This window comes from Zootoca vivipara, chromosome 3, assembly GCF_963506605.1.
Source record: "Zootoca vivipara chromosome 3, rZooViv1.1, whole genome shotgun sequence".
Lineage (NCBI taxonomy): Eukaryota > Metazoa > Chordata > Lepidosauria > Squamata > Lacertidae > Zootoca > Zootoca vivipara.
In genome coordinates, this window is record NC_083278.1 from 95,731,448 (window position 1) to 95,746,433 (window position 14,986).

Here is a 14,986-nt window from a genome sequence, read left to right on the forward strand (position 1 = left end):
TTGCTCAAGCTCAGTAAGAGGAGGAGGCAAGAGGAAGTGTGTGGGGTGGGCACCTATTGTCCCTCCTTTTGCATATATATATATATACTGTATATATGTGCAAACATATAGCAGCATATATATATAGGGCTGCTATTTATAATACTGCATTTCCCCCTTCTGAGTGAGAGAGAGAGAAGGGGAACCCCCCACCCCGACCTAGGAGCCTTCCCCCTACTTTCCCCTCCGAGGGAAGGGCGACGCCGAGCGCGTTTCCCTTCCGGGCGCGGGGCGGGGGTCGAGCGAAGGAGGCGGCCTGCCGAGGCCCTGCCCGCCGCCGGGGGGATTCTCGGCTCGGCCGCCTGAGCCTGCCAGCTTTCCGAGGCTCGTTAGAGGGAGCTGTCGGCCGGAGGGAGCGGCGCTTGCTGCAGTGAGGGGCCCGCTCCTGCCTCGCTCGCTGCCACCAGCACCGCCGCCTCCTCGGGAGCCGGAAAGGGAGCGAGCGAGAGGGATCCTTCCGAGCGCCAAGAGGCGAAGAGGCGGCGGCGACGGGCTGTCGCGGCGGAGCCTCTTCCCGGCACGAGAGGTGGGCGAGGGCTGGCCGGGCCCTGCGGCGGCTGCCGGGCCGCCGCTATGCATCCCGCGAGCTCCTGGGAGCCGGCCTGGGGAAGGCAGCCGGCCGGCCGGAGGTACGGAAACACCCCCGCGTCCGTCCTCGCTTACCCGAGAATAAATGGGGCGCTGGTTGGGGGGTGGCGGGAAAAGGGAAAGCAGAAGCGAGCGGCGCACGCATGTGTGTGCGTGGGGGGGGGTCGCCGTTCATTCGCCTACTGGGGCTTTGGAGAGGCAGTTCCCCCCGGAGGAGAAGCGGAGGACGGGTTCCCGCGCCCCTTGGCGCCCTTGAGAGGGTCCCCACTCCACAGCCACCGCGCGGGCCGAGAGGAGGCTCCCGGTGGCGCTTTCCCGGGATCCTTCCTCTTCTAGGGGAGGAGAAGGGTCTCCCCCCCTGTCGCCCTTGAGATGGATTCCCCCCTCAGGCTGAAAGGGTATGGGGTCTTCCTGCCCCCTTCCTCGCTGCTGCTTTTCTACGCCCATTTTGGGAGAGGGGGGTGAACATACCACCTCCTCGGGCAGATTAAATACGGACATTCGTCCCTATGAATTCGGATTGAGGGGGCGGCGGGGGCCCGTCACCCCAATAGTGCCCTTGAGAGACCAGCCCTCTCTAGGCTGGCTTCTCACGAGGAGGTGTCCTTAAGATCCTTCTCTTTCCCGACAACCGGGAAACTCGCCCCACTGACGCCACGGAGTGCATGGCGGTGGTAGTCATTGCCCTATGGATGCTCTTTTGGAAAGTCCCCTTATTTCGGGTGCCCTTGAGACAATTCCCCGCATGGTGGCGGGGAGAGAAGGGAATGGGCAGTTTCAGGCTCTGGAAAAGGTCACTTCCCAAAACCGATAACTCAAGGCGGGAGTACAAGGGAAGGACAGGACTTCTTCTCGGGGGCAGCCTGACCTCATCCCAGCTTCTTTTCGTTTATGGTGGGAAGACTGAGAGCCCACCTTACTGAGGAGCAGAATGGCACCGTTTCTGCCCTTGAGAGGACCTTCCATCCCGAGGACCCCCCCCCCCCCGCCCCTTTTCCCAGTGGGTGAATAGTCGACATGTGGGTCATGCCTGGTGCTCTGATCAGAGCCTGGATGTTCCCCAGCATTGCCCGGCATCTGCCTCTTGTCGCCCTTGCGACAACCTATGGGATAGGTTGAGGTTGGGCAGCGGATTAATAATAATAATAACAATAACAACAATAACAACAACAACAATAATCGAAGCTTTCCGGCGTGCAACTTCGAGACTCCTTCCGAGAGCTGCCGAGCCCCTCCCCTCTGTGGGGCGCATGCAGGAAGAGCACCGCGGAGTTCTTCCTTCTTCTCCATATTTGAATGGGGCGCAGAGGCGTCCCTTTTCCCCGGCTTTTCAGAGGGTGCCCCCCACCTGTAGGAGCAGAAAGGTAACGGGGCGGGGAGTTCCCGAGACCTCCTCTATCCTCTCCTTCCTCGCAGCGCCTCTGTACCCCAACAGGTGTCGCGCATGCTTCCTCTTCGTCCTCCGCCCTCTTGCCCTGCCCTCTTGCACCCCACCCACCTCGGTGGGAGATGCGGGGGGCACCCACCCAGCCACCCGCGGGGCTGCTGGCCGACAAGCTTAGCCTAGGAGAGCCGGGCGCGATAGGCCCTGAAAGCCGAGACTGGAGGAGGAGGCGGCGGCGGCGGATTTAGCCGCAACCCCGGGACAAATCCTCTTGCCGGCGACCTCCCTCGCCGGGCTGGCAGCCCCCGGCGTTGGCGCCGCTTCTCTCTTCCCTCTCCCGTTCGCTCGCTCACTCCGCGCCTTTCTTCCCCTCACCGCACTCAGGGAGCTGCAGACGGAATAGGGAGCCGGCTCCCAGCCCGTTACTTTGGGGCCAGGCCAGCCACCTCCGTGTCCATGAGCCCGCCGCCCTCCTGTCAGAGCTGCCGCCGCCGCCGCCTCCTTCACCAGCAGCCGCTGCCAACTAGGGCGCACATTGGTGCCGCCGCCGGGCCCAGTTTGCTCGGCCCTGCCATCTCCTTCCCTCTGCGCAGCAGAAGGTGAGTGATGATCCGCGGAGTCCCGTTGGTTCGCTTGGCATTGTGGTTGCTCACTATCCCTTTCCTGCCTTCCACAGGCTGCTGGCGTGTTCCCCCCACCACTTCCTACTCCTCTTTAGTCTTCTCTCTCTCTCTCTCTCTCTCTCTCTCTCTCTCTCTCTCTCTCTCTCTCTCTCTCTCTCTCTCTCTCTCTCTCTCTCTCTCTCTCTCTCTCTCTCTCTCTCCCTCTCCCTCTCCCTCTCCCTCTCCCTCTCCCTCTCCCTCTCCCTCTCCCTCTCCCTCTCCTCCCCATTCCTGCTTTCCATTTCCAGCCTGGGATTCTCTGCCACCTCTGCCCTTCCCTCTCCTATTTATCTCTGCTTTTACCTACTGACTGCCCCCTAATATGTTTGGGTGTCCACTCTTTACTGACTAACTTGAAGGCTAGAGAGGCCATTTCAGGTATTCTAATGTCTGGCTTCAATGCTTATTGGTTGTAACTGCTAAAAGGTCCTCTCAATGCAGCTGGTGGTTGCCTGTTTTCCCCTCAGCTACCTCCCCTTGTCACCCTGCTTTTAGTGTAACCCATAATAATTTTCCACTTTGTTTGTTGAAGGGGGGGCAGACAAATGGGCTGCCCCTTAGTGTACAGTTACTGCATTTGATTGTCTTCTTGCAGCATGGAATGTACGAATGTGTGTTTCCTTTTCATCTGTGCAATAACTTTACAAGACTGAATTATGATGATGTAGTCCATTTGCAGTTTATTTATGTGATTATACTCATGTGTGTCTGTAAAAACAAAGTGAAATCCTAGGTCCCCGGGGAAGGGTTTTGTGAGATTTCTTTACAACCTCCGCAAACATAGTTTAACAACTAATACAAGTGATCCTTTTGTAGCGTGGTAGATTTTTGTGTGTCAGTTTTTAAAAGTAAGCTTGGATATATGTATTCTGTGCGGTAGACCCAAGTAAAAATCTTCAGCTCCTTATCAGGATGGAAAGATAGTTGTGACTCAATAGATGATGTGTGTGCAAACAGGCCAATTAGTGGGGGAAATCTTTGCTATGGTGACTCAATGCATACAAAGCACATAACTGTTTCTTTGAAATAAGGCCTTATTGGACATTGGTAAGCAGGAAGTTGTCTTCTTCGTGTTGAGTAATTTCTCTCTTTCTTATTCTGTAGGAAACGACTACAGACTCCCGTGTGAAGAGAATGGCTGTGACTTTAGAACAGGCCCGAAGGGCGGCCTATATATTTCTGAAAGCACTCTTAAGATTTGGCTTCATGGTTGCCAATAACCTTGTCGCTATTCCGTCCTACATTCTGTATTTAATAGTACTGCAACCTCTCCGATTGTTGGATAGTAAACGGTTCTGGTATATTGAAGGAGTATTATTTAAATGGCTTTTAGCTATGGTGGCTTCCTGGGGCTGGTGTGCAGGATATACAGGTAAGAACAACTTACTACTTGAAATTGATTATGCATGTATACAGAAGTAAACCTATATGTGGATGTCTCCTAAATTCTTTTTAAGTATTAATAGAGATGTATATTCAGTGCTTGCCGAATAGTAGAATTATGGCTTAAAGCAGTGTTTCCCAACCAGTGTGCCTCCAGATGTTTTGGGACTACAACTCCCACCATTCCTGACCACTGGTCTTGCTAGCTAGGGATGATGGGAGTTGTAGTCCCAAAACATCTGGAGGCACACTGGTTGGGAAACACTGGCTTAAAGGCACACTTAGCCAAAGGGAGGAGGGGTGGGACAGGTTGACTTCTCTGGGGAAGGAGGAAGCCCTTTTGAAATCGGTGAGATTTGTTGCAAAGTAAATACAAACATAATATATACTTATAAGGCTTCCAGAATAGTAGGACACTTCATGCCCTTCTATGGGATCTATATCGGTGAGAACTCCATCATCAGGTGTGGTAGGTGCATTTTGCCCCCAATTCAAAACAGCAGTACTTTGCTGTTTTCCATATGGCTTAATAGTAAACGTTCACAGGTTTTATTCTTCCTGAGCTCTATCCCAGATTGTGTCTTGTGATTGTGATAAAGTGTGACAGAATATTGGGAACTGGCTTTTTTATGTGCATGAATTATATGTGCACATGTGAGTGAATGATACCGGTATTAAATGTCCAAACTGGAAAACATGGGCATTCAGTTATGAATGCTGACAGCTCTAGATACATTTCGTGAATACTAATGTACATATTTCTTTGACTCTTACCATTTACCATATTTTGGACAATCAAAATGTGTGGATATGCCAGTGAACAACAATCACTTGTCTGCGTTTGTAAAAGGGGAAATAATACATATATTATAAATAGTTTGACTAGACAGGTTTGCTTTTTCTGAAATTCTTAATAAGTGACTTCCATTTTACTAATGGCTTCCTGAACTATAGAGATGCATGAGGACTGTTCTTGGCTTGCTTTTGTTTGTTAGAACAGTGTGTAATAGTAGCTTTTGGATATTGATATGCTCACAGTTTGAAAAAAGAGGTAGATAACTCAGTATCTACAGAAAGTCCCATGCCGCTATGCTACAAAATGTTCTCTTATCTACTGATATATATATTTTTCTTTTTGTAGAGCTTAGACATGATCATATTGCCTCCTAGCAGTAACAGAAACTAATACTAAAAAAATTCCTTCCAGTAGCACCTTAGAGACCAACTAAGTTTGTCATAGGTACGAGCTTTCGTGTGCATGCACACTTCTTCAGATACACTGAAACAGAAGTCACAGAAGTGTATCTGAAGAAGTGTGCATGCACACGAAAGCTCATACCTATGACAAACTTAGATGGTCTCTAAGGTGCTACTGGAAGGAATTTTTCTATTTTTTGTTTCGACTACGTCAGACCAACATGGCTACCTACCTGTAACTAGAAACTAATACTGTAGGACTTTTAAAGAACCTGAGTTAAGTGCAGGCAACAACTGCTTTAGGCGCATCTGAATAATAATAATAATAATTTATTATTTGTACCCTGCCCATTTGGCTGGATTTCCCCAGCCACTCTGGGCGGCTTCCAACAAAGATTAAAATACATTAAAATGTCACACATTAAAAACTTCCCTAAACAGGGCTCCCTTCAGATGTTTTCTAAATGTCAGGTAGTTGTTTATCTCTTTGACATCTGATGGGAGGGCGTTCCACTACCAAGAAGGCACTCTGCCTGGTTCCCTGTAGCTTTGCTTCTCACAGTGAGGTAACCGCCAGAAGGCCCTCGGCGCTGGACCTCAGTGTCCGGGCAGAACAATGGGGGGTGGAGACGCTCCTTCAGGTATACTGACATGCGAACGATCATATATGATGCTGAACCCAGAAGTGACCCCCCCAAAAATGTCATAAAGACATTACAAAAAGGGAAGGGGTAGGCCTCCACTGATGTGTTTGGTGTCCAGAGCATAAACCCCATGCGAAAAGAGGATTGTCTTTATGTTTATTTGGGGGGGGGTGTCCAGTAGTTCCTAGTCAGTATATTTTAATTAGAGTCCTTGTCAGTATACTTCCTCACTTCTCTGCAAAGTAGACTTCAAGAACAGCTGTTCTTTTTAATAATATGCCATGGTCTACTCTATCATGGGCTTTTCTGAGTAAAACTTTTAAAAAAACCCAGATGCTTTTAGTTATCCAGTGATTCCAGCTCTTGTTCATATTATAGAATGTTCTCACTAAAGTTTTAATTGGCCTATACAGAAATGTGAATGTGATTGCGGTGCAAGTTTGTATTTTTGTTAGTCTTCTGTCATTCACGAGCAACATTCACAAAAGCCACAAATAGCTGGAGTGTGGCTCAGAGGTGCTTTTAAGGCCCCTACGTTGGAAAGCATCCCACATCTTTGGGGCTTCTTGAGTATCGCAGTGCTTCAGAAGTGCTCTCCCCGTTATAGAGGTTATTCAGATACTCTGTTCCTGCTGTAGATTTTAAAGGTGTCTATTCAGAAACAGTCTACATAGTATTCACAGTGGAAAGGTTCCATCTGAGGCCTTCACACACACATTGAAGAAAAATTATTCCAGCAAAGAATTATTCCAGCAAAGAGGATTTTGATGCTGTACTGTGTTAGGTATGTGAAGTTTACTGTAAAAATGATGAGGTTAAAGACCCCGGTTATCATCCTGAGGGTGTAATATGACAATTTTAGTTAAAATTCAGGCAAATTGTTCTATGATATTAGATGATGTTAGTGGTTCTGAAAGGCTTTTTTGTTTTTAGTCCATTTCTTCTGAAGGTTTTTTCTTCTGCCTGTTGTGTGAAAGGCATTATTGGCATGAGGTATATTCATAATCTGCCATTGAAATTATGACAGACCTATTAGCTCTTTTTTCCTTTACAAACTTAAAAATTGTATAGGTTGGTTTAGGATTCATAAATGGTCCTTGTTAGCATATCACGCTAATAATGTACATCATGACTTAACCACTTTGCTCCTGCAGTTGTTCTGCTGATTTAAACCATGGTTTGGCTTAGCATGTCACCCATACCTGAGCTCAAGGTTTAGTGCTCTCTAGACAAACCACAAGCTGTAAACCATAGGACAAACTTTGATTACAGCTCCTTACAAGCATGGGTCCAGACAACACATTATTCCAACCATGGCTATAGCAGCAGAATGACCAGAGGAGAAGAAAAGTACTGTAGTTGTAATCATCTCTTTGGGAGCCCACATGTTGTTCATTCACACTAATGTTTTGGCTCATGCAAACTATACCATTGTCAACAAAGTGGTGATATCCTTCTGTTTATGCTATACATGAAGAAATTAGTTGAGCATATGAAATTGTAGGAGCCAGTGCAATTTTTCCTGCAGATGTTTGTGTTAAGAAAGGAGAAGTAAGTTTCTTATTCCCTGTTTCCCTCCCCTCCCCAAATATCATAACCTCAGGCATTCCATATACCTATAATACTTGTGAATATGTACTTTAAAGACTTGATGTGCTCCTTAATGTTTAGAGGTAAGTGCCAATGCTTATTTGCATAAGATCACATATTCAGGAAGATTTAGAAAGTGGCCCTAAAAAAAGAAAAACTTTCAGTTCTTTCTTTACATTTTTACCATGTGCTTTACAGTTATGTCATCTGTTAGCATTTGCTCAAGCATTTGTCTTTAACTCAGCAGGTGTCAACATTTATTTGCATTCTTGTGCTAAAACAGAGTGGAACTGTGATGCAGAGTTCAGATGACTGCTTCTTCGCCTAAATTTTCTATTTATGGTGACAAATTGGTTTTGCTACATGTGTAGAAAAAGCCCCAGAAATAGTTTTGTGGCCTAGTAATTAGCTGGCTTGTCTACTATTATAAGAGTAAAAAGGTAAAGGGGCCCCTGACCATTAGGTCCAGTCGTGACCGTCTCTGGGGTTGCGGCGCTCATCTCGCGTTATTGGCCGAGGGAGCTGGCGTACAGCTTCCAGGTCATGTGGCCAGCATGACAAAGCCGCTTCTGGCGAACCAGAGCAGCACACGGAAACGCTGTTTACCTTCCCACCGGAGCGGTACCTATTTACCTACTTGCACTTTGACATGCTTTCGAACTGCTAGGTTGGCAGAAGCAGGGACAGAACAACGGGAGCTCCCCCCCGTCGCGGGGATTTGAACCACTGACCTTCTGATCGGCAAGCCCTAGGCTCTGTGGTTTAACCCGCAGTGCCACAATTTATGCTTGGTTATATATTTCTGCTTTCAAGCTGTTTCTAAACGTGTGCTCTTCAATGACACTCAAAAGAAAACACAAATTTCTTGTTAACAAATTGTTCTTTGTTTTCTGTTTTCAATATAAGGCTTCAATATTAAGGCCAAACTAGGCATGACACCCTTCACGAATAAACTGAAGGGTGGGTGTGTCTAATTTTTTTTTAACACCAAAAGAGGTGCACATGTGAGGAAAGCTGAACAGGTTCTCAGTATTGTCATAGGCATTTTTATTTTGTCCTTGGTTACTTCTGGTGTTGGAGTTGGGTTTAGAGATAAAGGAATTTGGGCAACAGACTACATAAGAGTAAGGTAGGATGAAGTTCAACTGAGAATTCTTATTTTCTGTGACCAGTTCCTGGGACGGGTCTTCCCAGAAAACTATATATATCAAAACTAACTATACTCTTTGCTTTGAGCTATTCTTAGTACTAAGTGGATGAAATCATAATAGGAATGGTATTATCGCATGTCCTCATCTACACATCACTGATTATTCATGAACAGGTCACAGGTGGAACCATATTGTCTGGATCTTTAACCCAAGAGTCATGGTGGGCCATGGAAAATTGAGTCTCTAATTAAAGGAATTGGTGATGAGATCAAGACTGAGAGATATAAAATGTCTATGTACATGGTTTATTACAAGAAAGGGGAAAAGTTCACTGAATAAGAAAGGCATCATTTAGATTGGGTGGCAACTATGTGGTTAAATCTATAGAGAACAGAAGAGATTGGGGCAGATAGAATGAGAAGAAGGGATGTGCCGATGCTGAGAGAAGTTGGAAAAAGACACCAAATAAAGGAAGGGTGACTGGTGCCATGAAGATACAAAGGGAGTCCTGTTGGAATAAGAAGGAGGAATTAGGAGGTAAATAACAGTTCATTTGGTGACAGAACTTGCTTGAGAGTTTCAAAAGGGGAGAAAGAAAGTAGAATTAGAGAAGGAAAACCCAAGCATAGATACTGAGCCCATTCACCCGTCATAGGTAAAAGTAAAGGTACCCCTGACTGTTGGGTCCGGTTGCGGACGACTCGGGGGTTGCATGCTCATCTCGCTTTACATGCCCGAGGGAGCCGGCGTTTGTCCGCAGACAGCTTCCGGGTCATGTGGCCAGCATGACTATGCTGCTTCTGGCGAACCAGAGTGGCGCACGAAAACACTGTTTACCTTCCCGCCGGAGCGTTACCTTTTTATCTACTTGCACTTTGAAATGCTTTCGAACTGCTAGGTGGGCAGGAGCAGGGACTGAGCAACGGGAGCTCACCCCGTCGTGGGGATTCGAACCACTGTCCTTCTGATCGGCAAACCCTAGGCTCTGTGGTTTAGACCACAGCTCCACCCGTGTCCCTCATCATAGCAAGGCCTAAACTATGACTTACTATGAACAAGCAGCACACTAGTGCATGCCGTTGAATTGCTCCTGCTCTGTTCTACACTGCTGGGAGGTAGGACCAACAGAACTCAGTGTTGGCTTACTGTGAACTAGTGCTTTTGGTTTATTTCTCGCCAAACAAGCCGCAGTTGGTAAGCCAAGAGTGTTTTGATGTTTGTTGGGAGGTCACACAAGAACTTGGAGTTTTCTGTTGTCCATTAATAGGTCGTAATTTGTTCTCATTGCATTAGGTTACAGATAACTTTGTCTTTTGTGCATCCAAGAAGCTGAGGCATAAAAGACCAGGCTGCTCTTTCCTCCCATATAATTAGAGGGTAACAAGTGGCTTGGCAAACAAAGCCTATCCTGGAGAGCCGCTCTTTCCAGCTAGAGAAGAGACTGAGAGACCAAAGTAGAAGTGTGGGGACAAAGTGGAAGTGAGTTCATAGACTCTGGTAACATGATGTTCATGGGGAAAATAGTGCAAAGTTCAGTGCAGCATGCAACTATAGTTTATAATTTTACCTCTATCTGGTTGTGGAACAGGATTGACTGGGTTGTAGTAAAACACCCCAGAGTGAACTTTGTAATTGCCATGGAATAATGCAATATGAAAAACGTAATACAGTTGGATTTCTTTTTTTTGGTCCTTGTTTCTGAGTGTTCAGTATATTTTCAAAACTGTCATGTGAGGTGGAAACGCTCCTTTTCTTCAATAGAATTATTTGATTCTCAGGATTTTAAAGAACTATTTAGGCAGTATAGCTAGCACAAGTGCCTTGGGGAAACACGTTGACTGCCTCCGCTACTGAAGAGACCCATTATTGACATCATGCATAGAAGATGGAGCTCAATAACTGTTAACATGGGGAGGGTGGTTTGACTATGCACACATGGTATACAGCAGGCACCCCCAAACTGCGGCCATCCAGATGTTTTGGCCTACAACTCCCATGATCTCTAGCTAACAGGACCAGTGGTCGGGGAAGAGGGGAATTGTAGTCCAAAACATCTGGATGGCCGAAGTTTGGGGATGCCTGGTATACAGTTTTTCTTTCTGCAGTACTTTCTCTTCCTAGGCTGTACCTAGTTTCTGATAGATTAATTGTGGGTGGGAAATGACACAGCTGGAAAAATAATAAGCATGGCTTTCTTTTTGTCTATTTAAAACAATTCATAAAAGAAAGTGAATGTGTGTTACAGTTGTGGCCTATGCAAAAATATCTCGTGGTAACCTCTGACTTTTTTTAGCTTTTCACCCACATTTACCATACCTTATTCATATTGTGTAAGATGTGAGCCTTTGGGTTAGCTGGGAAAAAAGATGGGGAAATAAATTTGCCTATTTATTTATTACAGTGCTTTTCTTATTCGTATTTAAAGCTAGAATCTCAAAAATAAAAATTAGAATGTGTTGCAGTAAAATTACCGAAGAATAAATCATCAGAGGATTTTTCTTCCCTGTCTATGGGATTATAATATTAAAGGGAATTCACGTCTAAAAAATGTGATTATGTAATTGTCACTTGACAAAGTGTTGAGTTCTAGAGTAGGTGGGCTGTGCAACTCAGAAGGCTACTTTGGTCCCTGCTGAAATTAAGAAACAGCTCAGGTCTCTCCAGCAGTTTCGGAGGGAGGTTACCATAGCAATCCATACATTGTATTTGCCTCCTAGATTTCTAAGGGAAACTCCTTATTATTCTTTCAAACTTTGCTGGAGTTGTGGTGTAGGCAGGCTTCAGGTAGGCTTAGAGCCATGTAACCTATTCATTAGCAGAGAGGTGGCATATACACCTTTCATAAAGTTCTAGAGCTTTAATAGGTCTTAATGTATACAATTGTATTTTGATTATTTCCTTTGATTTCCTAATTGTAAACTGCTTTGGAATCTGTTAACAATAAGTGATCTATAAATGGACAAAATAGATAATTATGGGCTATGGAACCCTGGCAAAATTCTGAGAACAAACATTTGAAAGGGGTAGACATGAATTAGATGAAGCACTGGAAAATGGAAGTGGAGTTGGGAAATGCCTTCAGGAAGTGTCCCTGAATGGTTGGGGGGTCACATGGGTGAGGACTGCATTTGTCTTTAGGCACATCCATTTTTGGTTATACTAGAGCAGGCATCCCCAAACTTTGGCCCTCCGGATGTTTTGGACTACAATTCCCATCATCCCTGACCTGTTAGCCAGGGATCATGGGAGTTGTAGTCCCAAAGCATCTGGAGGGCCAAGTTTGCCTATGTCTGTACTTAGAGCCACCTCACGTTGAGGCTAAATAAAATGAACACCTGTTTTCTATGGAATATCTCATCTCCAAAGAGTAAGGGGTATACATACAGAGAAGGGTAAGTTTGCATTTGAACCATATTATCCACTGCGGGTGTGGTACATCTAATTTCATGTGTTGTCAAAGGGGACACTGTTGCTGGGATTGTAGAAAGGGTAATACACAACAAATCACAACTGAGGTATTTGGTTACAGCACACAGAAAACTCTTCGGCAACAAGTTGATTTCCAAGGAGGAATATCAGGATTTCAGCTATTGGTTTTGCTTTTTCTGGCAGGGACCTGCCACTTAAATTTGCTGGCATCCGCTTCAGTTTTTGTGTATGGATTATAGCCCAGGGGAGTTACACTTGAGTTGAATTGGTGAGAAAATAAAAGGGCTTCCACACAATGATAAGGATGATATTACTGCTATTCTGAAAGATTTTTAGCGCAGCATAATTTTGAAGGATTGTCCCTTCTTTCAGAAGCATCCAGTATCCTAGAGGTTGGGGTAGCTATATTTCAGAACATTGAAATTTCACATTCTTTCCTAGAATGGATACCACACTCAAGGCTGTGTGTGTGGCTGCTTTGAGTCACTAGGGGAAAAGGTGTGGGCAAGTTGTTGTCTCTCATCCTTAAATTTCCCCATTTGCAAAATAGGAATAATATTGAGCTTCTTTTTTAGAGTATTTTACCTTTTATATAAAAAACAAAACAAACAAACATGTTTAACCTGTGAGCTTCAGAATAGGGCAGAATAATAAAACAAAGAAATTGCCGTAGTTGAGGATGTGCATTACACAGAATCCGGAATGCACAACTTGCTTAATTGTTCTCTTCTCACCTGGATTGTAAGGGAACTGCATACCTGTGCCTGCTGTCTGCACCCAGATGTTTGACATCCAAAATGGCTTGGAAAAGAAACATTTATTTGTTAGGGCTGTTTCCCCCCATCCTCCCCGCTGTCACTTGACTTGCCCCCAGTGAGTCATACTGCTGAGTTTTGCTTAGAAGCCTGGGAGAAGAAAAAGGGAGGGAGGGAGGGAGGGAGAGATGGTTGGAATAGAAGGGAGTGAATTAGTTGGACATGTTTTCTCCTCTGTTTCTTCTTCCTCTTCTGCTGTCACTTGGCTCACCCAGGGCATGTGTGCACCCTATTTATTCCGGGGGGGGGGGCTAGCTGTGTACTCAAGAGAAAGATTAATGGCGACAGCACAAGCCTTAGGGAGTTCAAGTGACAACTGAGGAGGGTTGGAACAGAAGGAAATACGCAGGCCAAATTAACCCACTCCCTTTCCCAGCCATGTCTACCTGTCTCCCCCAGGGTCAGTTGCAGGTTAAGGACACAAAGGATTAACTTTGTTTGACTAGATGATCTCTAGGCCCAAGCAGCTTTCTGTTTGTATCCAAAGGTGCTTTGTGCAAATAGGCACTTCTGCAATTCCACCAGTTTTCCTCTATCTCGTTGGACATCATTCTAGATGAGGCATCCCCAAACTTCGGCCCTCCAGATGTTTTGGACTACAATTCCCATCATCCCTGACCACTGGTCCTGTTAGATAGGGATCATGGGAGTTGTAGGCCAAAACATTTGGAGGGCCGCAGTTTGGGGATGTCTGTTCTAGATGACCCTTGTCCTTCAAACAGACTTTCAGAGGCTTCAAGTGGGCTTCAGTAGAGCAGAGAGGTGGGAAAATCCTTTTGCATGTACAGAGGTCTGTTTTCACCTCTTTGGATCAAACCCTTCAGGTTGATGCCATGGATGCAAGATCAGTACAGATTAAACAGCATGTAATAATAATATAAAATCAAATAATTATCTAAATTGAATAGAATATAATGTATGTGAACTTGTATTACTTTGTGTTTGCTTGCTTGCTTGCTTGCTCAGTGGCCTAATCCAGATCTCCCTTCACACATAGAAGTGGAGGGTCTGGATCCATGAAGGGGCAGCTGTTAGTGACAGCTAGAAAGCAAAAGGGTTTCTAGCACAAGAAATCCCCACTTCCCCTTATCTTACTCTCACTGCTCTATACATCACCTTGAAACTCAGCCACAGTTCTCCCTTCTTCTGTTGGCTTACATTCCTAATGTCAAGCCTTCCCTTTCTGGCATTCTTTCCCTATCCTCAGCCACCACTTCATTCCTGGCTTTCCCCATAGCTGCCAAGTTCTCCCTTTTTTAAAGGGATATTCCCTTATGCTGAATAGGCTTCCTCGTGAGAAAAGGGTAAACTTGGCAGCTATGCTTTCCCTCCTACCATACCTATGGGAGTGGATGTTGTAGATTATTACTTGGGTTGCGATGTTGATAGCATTTTTCAAAAACTGATCGCAAATATTAAGCTCAATTTAGGTTATGTGAGGCAGGTTGCTACAAGATGCGTATTGGAATGCATGTCGTGTTAAAAGCAATGCAGCGTGAATAGGCAGCTTTCTCTCTTAGATGCATGGATGGTTATTCATCCAGTGTACACTACAGTTTTCAATCTAAGTGATGTATGCATGAAAGCCTGCTTCTGCGTGCAGATTGGGTTTTTTTTTAAGCTAGAGCAGAACAGAAATTCAGAAAAGCATGGAGTCATAGCTGGCAGTCCTACTGTTGTTCTGCCTTCCTGCAGCTACAATACACCATGCCTGCCACAGGAAATGTAAGTGCAATGGTTCTAATGGATTTTATGGGCACCAATTTAAAACCACAGCTTTTATAGACAGTTGGCAATAACTAAATTATGACTTGTTTGATTCTGTCGGGGTGCGTCCAGACTGGCAGATTTTTAGGGTTCTCTTGCACAAACTGCATCTGTATTGTTTTTATGTCTGTCTTGCAGGGGAATCCAATTAAATCTGTACTAAACAAAATGATGCGAGTGAATTCATACTGTGATACCAATTAAGCTGTGCTTTCTATAGTCCTGTGGTTAGATGAGCATTTCTTACTGGAAGCAAAGTGTTCTACTGTTGCCACTTCTTGCACTATTATATGAATAAACAAGAAGTACTTCAGTTATGACAAGGATTATGATTTTT

At 45.4% G+C, this 14,986-nt stretch overlaps 1 protein-coding gene across 2 annotated transcripts in view; it reads left to right on the plus strand.

The window, feature by feature from the left end:
* Positions 1-354: 354 nt before the first annotated feature.
* LPGAT1 (lysophosphatidylglycerol acyltransferase 1) overlaps positions 355-14,986 on the plus strand; it is a 62,952-nt gene continuing 48,320 nt past the window's right edge. The window contains exons 1-3 of one of the 2 annotated variants that reach the window (XM_035111280.2): positions 355-668; positions 2,396-2,610; positions 3,778-4,045. In XM_035111280.2, coding sequence (XP_034967171.1) covers positions 3,808-4,045 — 238 coding nt within the window. In that variant the 5' untranslated portion in view covers positions 355-668; positions 2,396-2,610; positions 3,778-3,807. Of the gene's footprint in view, positions 669-732; positions 1,992-2,395; positions 2,611-3,777; positions 4,046-14,986 lie in introns of those variants that run through there. The other variant, XM_035111279.2, reaches the window with a different exon arrangement.